Below are 5761 nucleotides of genomic sequence, written 5' to 3' on the forward strand. Positions count from 1 at the left end.
GCCCCACCACCCCCAGGTCGGTTGAGCAGCCGTGCCGCTGTTCCTCGACACGACGGCCATACCATCCATCACATCATTCACAGCCAGTCGACGCCTACTTCACTAGAGTAGGCCGCACCAGCACACCACCCCCTTCTCCCTCTCCACTCTCCACTGGCTCGCCGTGAAACACGAGCCGAGACGCGAATCTCGTAGCCACCCCAAATGATTTAGCGGCAGAGTTCGTTGGAAACGGATCACCGCAATGCCGGGGCCACCGGTGGCGCCGGAGAACGCGCCGCCTGAGCCGGCGGCGGCGGGCGGCAGCAGCGGCGAGCACCTCCGGGGCCACGCGCACCTGACCAACTGCATCCACCTGCGCCACCACCACGCGCACGGCGGCGCCGCGTCCGGCCGGAGGCGCAGCCCCACCACGGGCGACTCGTCCGCAACGCTGATGCGGGACCTCCTCTCGATGCAGCGCTCCCGCTCGCTCCGGGACCCCTCCACCCGCCGCTCCGTCGACTCCGCCTCCAACAGGCTCGCCGCCGACCCCGACCCCGACCCCGACCCGCCCGGCCGCGGGGCGCTCAGGACCCTCCTCGACCAGCTCGCGGAGGACGCGCTGCAGCCCAGGCCCGCCCGCCGCCCGCGCCGCCGCTTCAAGCGCGGCCAGGGCCGCCGCGCCGCCGCCGACGCCGCCCTAGATCGCCCCGCGGCCGCCGCCTTCTCCGCCAACTCCAGCTCCCAGGAGGCCGTCTGCGGCAACAAGTACTTCTTCGGCGCCGGCGCCGGCGGCGACGACGGCAGCGAGGAGATGCAGCAGCGCCCGCGCCCGCACCCGCAGGACTCGCGCAACGTCTGCGGCATCCCCTGGAACTGGTCGCGCCTCCACAACCGCAGCAGGTCCATCCTCGACATGGCCGGCCGGAGCCTCTCGTGCGGCCTCTCCGACCCCCGCTCGGCGGCCGTGGCCGCGCGGAGGTCCGAGGCCGCCACCTCCGCCGGCTCCTGCGGCGGCGGCGGCTACATGGACGGGTCCCGCTCGCACCCGCACTTCCCGGTGACCGCGAGGCTGACCTCCTCCAACAGCTCCGACTCCGACTCGCTGCCCCTGCTCGGCGAGGGCGCGCGCAGTCGGACTGGCATCCGTGGCATTTCCAGGAGCTTCTCCGGGGAGCTTGGGATATTCTCCAACCAGAGCAGCGAGTTCGACTCCGACCTCATGTCGGAGGCGCGGTCTGGGCAGAAGTCGCAGCGTGGCCGGCACCGGAGCCTCACGCAGAAGTACGCGCCCAGGACGTTCAAGGACGTGGTCGGGCAGAGCTTGGCTGTGCAGGCGCTGTCCAATGCCATTCTGAAGAGGAAGATCGGGTCCGTCTACGTCTTCTACGGGCCGCACGGCACAGGCAAGACATCCTGCGCTCGGGTGTTCGCCAAGGCGCTGAATTGCCACTCCACCGAGCACCCGAGGCCCTGCGACACATGTGCGTCGTGTATCGCGCACAACCTCGGCAAGAGCAGGAGTTTGGTGGAGATTGGGCCTGTCGGTAACATTGACCTGGACAGCATTGTGGATATCCTTGACAATGTGATGCTTTCGCCGCTACCGGCTCATCACAGGGTGTTCATAGTGGATGACTGCAACACGTTGCCGCCTGATACCTGGAGTGTCATATCCAAGGTTGTCGAGCGCGCACCTCGGCGTGTGGTTTTTATCCTCATCAGCCCCAATCTCGAGCTCCCGCATATAATTATGTCGAGGTGCCAGAAGTTCTTTTTCCCGAAGCTGAAGGAATGCGACATAGTCAACACTTTGCAGTGGATTTGTACTAGCGATGGCCTGGATGTTGATAGAGATGCATTGAAACTTATTGCTTCCAGGTCGGATGGGTCATTGAGGGATGCACAGATGACCTTGGATCAATTGAGTTTGCTTGGGCAGAGAATTTCAATCTCACTTGTTCAAGAGCTTGTAAGTTATCCAACAACAAGTCCTTAAATTACATCTTTATTAGGTCATACATATGTATAATTGAATAATTTAAGGCTATTGTAGTTGGGGCAGTTATTGCTTAAATAGCTCTGGAACATGTTTTGAAGCTGATCAACGACATTGTCGTCACATACTTCAAATTTCTTTTTAAATGTGTGTTTCCGTTTTTGCATACTGGAAGCAGCATAGACCCTTTCTTAGCACAATACTTGTTTTCTCTCTCTCTGATTAACACAATCCTTTTATATTATGTGTAGATATATGATTGGCATGTCTAATACTTCTCTACCTGACAGTAACAAACAAAATTGTTTGTCTATTTACAGGTTGGCTTGGTTTCTGATGATAAATTGGTAAATTTGCTTGATTTGGCACTATCTGCTGACACTGCCAACACAGTGAAAACTCTACGCGATATTACTGAAACAGGTGTTGAGCCTTTGTCGCTGATGTCACAACTTGCCACAATAATAACTGACATCCTTGCTGGCGCTTACACATTCACACAAGGAGGAGTTCGAAGAAAATTCTTCAAACGTCCAACATGTAAGCAACAATACTTCTTTTACTTTGAAATGTTTTTACAGTAGGGGATAATTGCACCTGAACCATGTATTATAGGAAAGTCCATTTTTTAGGAATGGTTATTGCATGAAAGTCTACTACTGTAAATATTCTGTTTCCGCAATATAATATTTTTGGTATACTGATTAACAGTATCAAAGGAGGATATGGAAAAGCTGCGCCAGGCCTTGAAAACACTCTCAGAAGCTGAAAAACAGTTGAGGGTCTCCAATGATAAGATGACCTGGCTTACAGCTGCTCTGCTTCAGCTTGCTCCTGATAAACAATATACACTGCCGAGTTCATCCACAAGTACAAGTTTTAACCAGGGTCTGCCTAACTGCCCTGAGGGGTACATAGCAAGAAACTCTACTACAGATAATAACGAGATATATGCCGGTCCCCTTGGTTACAATGGTGCAAGGAGAGCCAGGGAACATACACCAGATGGCTATAAGCTGTCAACAAGTGCTACCAGAGTGAATGAAGGATCTAAATGTAGCAGACCTGACAATGAGATGATTTGGCAAGCTGTTCTGGAGATTGTTCAGTCAGATTCACTGAGAAGAATGATGGCTCAGGAGGGGCGGATTATTTCTGTCAGCCTTGGCACAGGTAGGATTCCCTCTTATCCATTTCTGTTTGCATTATTGATTACACCATGCCAAGATTTCTATTGCAGAATATGCTAAGGATAATGTTGCTCGTTATTAATATGTAATAACAGCTATGAACGTAAATGTACAAGTTGTACTGCATATATAGGGTAATCACACAATAGAAGTGGCTGACCTTTTTATGTTAGCATTGGGTGACCAAGTTATATTACTGCCATCAGCTGGTCACTGTCCATTTGAGTCCATCACCATGTATATATTGCTTCTAGGCCAGGTACGTAATATTTTGTGTTTGGTTTGATGAGTTCTTCACGATTGCTAGCAGGTTTAAATCTGTGTTGAAGTGATTTCAGAACACATAAAGAGAACTATAATTAACTAGGCCATTGTCCATGTCCACTAGGTATGGAATATTTCGTGTTTTGTTTGATGAGTTCGTCACGATTGCTAGCAGGTTTAAAGCTGTGTTGAAGTGATTTCAGAACACATAAAGAGAACTATAATTAACTAACCAACCATTAAATTGTGCTATTGTAAGGATACTGCTGCAATAATCTTTGTTCTTACATTTTTGTTCCTTTTCTCCTGCAGCACCAACTGTGCAGTTAATGTTCAGCTCTCATGTGAATAAGTCCAAAGCTGAAAAGTCCAGGGGCCAAATTATGCAAGCATTTGAGTCTGTTCTTTCTTCTGCTATAATACTTGAAATCCGGTATGAATCGGAGGAGGATGGAGGAGGTGTTCCAGCTATTTTACCTTACCGCGAGGATACCTCTTCTAATATCGCTTTAAGGAGGTCTTTCACGAAACATAGTTCAGTTTCTTCTGGAGGTGAGAATTTAGTAAGGAGGCTACATAAAGGTAGCGTAGCCCAGGGCGCTAGCTCAAATCAGACAAGGTGGATGCAATCTGATCCACACATATTGACTGAAGGTGAGATTATTGAAGTGGGTCCTTCTCAAATGGAATGGTACGACGAACCAGATACTGGTCTTGTTGCCACAGATAAAAGAAGACAAAGTGTACGGGAAGCAGCAGCTTTGTCATCGCAAGAACAAGAAAATATAGGCCCTCGAGGAGGAATGAATGTGAATAATGAACATGATGGACAAAGGAACATAGTAAGAGGTAAGGTGTCTCTTGCTCATGTTATCAATAGGGCGGAAGGTTGTTCTCAACATGGAGGCTGGCCGAGACAAAAAGCCATGTCAATAACGGAAAAGCTCGAGCAAGAGAATTTGTAAGTAAATATACTACAAGCAGTTACATTTCTTCAACCCTAGTATGCCAGTTATTTTATACTTTTAGTGTGCAATATTCCTCGTGAATAGAGCTGGAGTCTATTTCTTGTAATTTGGTTTTACATTTTCCATTTTTTGAATATGATTTTGAAATGTACACCTATTTGCAGGAGATTGGAGCCTAGGTCAAGTCTGCTTTGTTGGAAAACTTCAAGCACTACTAGACGGAAGGTAATGGCTGAGTTCACACAAACTGAAAACATCAGTCCTAGGGTAGTTTATATATTTTCCATTCTCCAAAGTAACCAGTGCTTGGGAGGAGGCATTTAAGATAGATGGTGTGATAGTTGCCACTCCAGAAGTATTTGTCCGCGTACAGCATGAAAAATTATTGCCAGTAACCAGTGTTATAAATGTTTTGCAACACATTGAGCCTGGGTAGCTTGAAACTTGTTTGTATGTCCCTATTTAACCAACTCTCTTTGAAGAGTGGTTCGCTTTAGGGATCCACCTTAACTCTCTTTGAAGAGTGGTTCCCTTCAGGGATCCACCCTCAGTGAAAGTAGTAGAACACATGCTTCCAAAATATGAGGTAATAGTAGCTTCAAAGGAGTGAAAAATTGAAACAATATAGGTCTTAATGGATCATCTTCAGCATGACATCTTAGTTTAATCCGGACTGGATAGGGGCTGTATGCCATGGGATCCAAGAATTTTTTTCTTGATCAAACAGTGATAAAATATTTCAAAGGCATGCTTTTTATTGAAATTACTCATGTTCTTCTTCGCGGCTATACTTTTGGCCCTTGCTGAGGTTACATCGTGTCATTTCGCTGCAGCTCTCAGCACTGAAGATCAGGACGCGAAGATCACGAGCTCTATCAAGGCTCGTCTTGTGTGGAAGGTGCATTTCAGTGAAATCTCCAAGATAACATTCTGACTGGCCCGGAGGTCCACCAGATTTACATGTAGCTAACTCATCTCTATGGTTTATTCTCTGTAATTGTAGCAATCTGTAAGAATGTAGGTTATTCTGTGCATCGTTTAACATGTACTCCCAGAGGAATGAAAGAAACTGCCAGAACAAAAATGTCCATTTTGTTCTCCTGAATATATTTGAATGCCAACATCAACAATTGCCACGCTGCGTGGCGCACCTGCCAGATACTACTAGCATCGGTTTTATGCAGCACCGTCCAAGGAATGTGTAAAAATGACAAAACCGACCATTTTTTTGTTTGTAAAGTTTAGCACAAAATAAACCAACTTTTAAAATATTTCACAATCTTATCCCTTTTCATGGTGCCCGCACTCGAGGCGCCATGCTAGCACAACGCCTTTAGTCATGCAAACGCTATGCCAAC

General features: G+C 48.4%; 1 protein-coding gene across 1 annotated transcript; it reads left to right on the forward strand.

Annotated features, from left to right (window-relative positions):
• Positions 1–244: 244 nt before the first annotated feature.
• On the forward strand, positions 245–5541 carry LOC124648036 (protein STICHEL-like 3). The gene is made up of 6 exons (XM_047187867.1): positions 245–1954; positions 2302–2521; positions 2693–3154; positions 3748–4396; positions 4568–4628; positions 5237–5541. Exons 1-6 carry the CDS (start codon positions 245–247, stop codon positions 5327–5329), a joined length of 3195 nt encoding a protein of 1064 aa, XP_047043823.1. The 3' UTR covers positions 5330–5541.
• Positions 5542–5761: the final 220 nt, after the last annotated feature.

This window comes from Lolium rigidum, chromosome 4 (genome assembly GCF_022539505.1).
Source record: "Lolium rigidum isolate FL_2022 chromosome 4, APGP_CSIRO_Lrig_0.1, whole genome shotgun sequence".
In the NCBI taxonomy this organism is placed as follows: Eukaryota; Viridiplantae; Streptophyta; class Magnoliopsida; order Poales; family Poaceae; genus Lolium; species Lolium rigidum.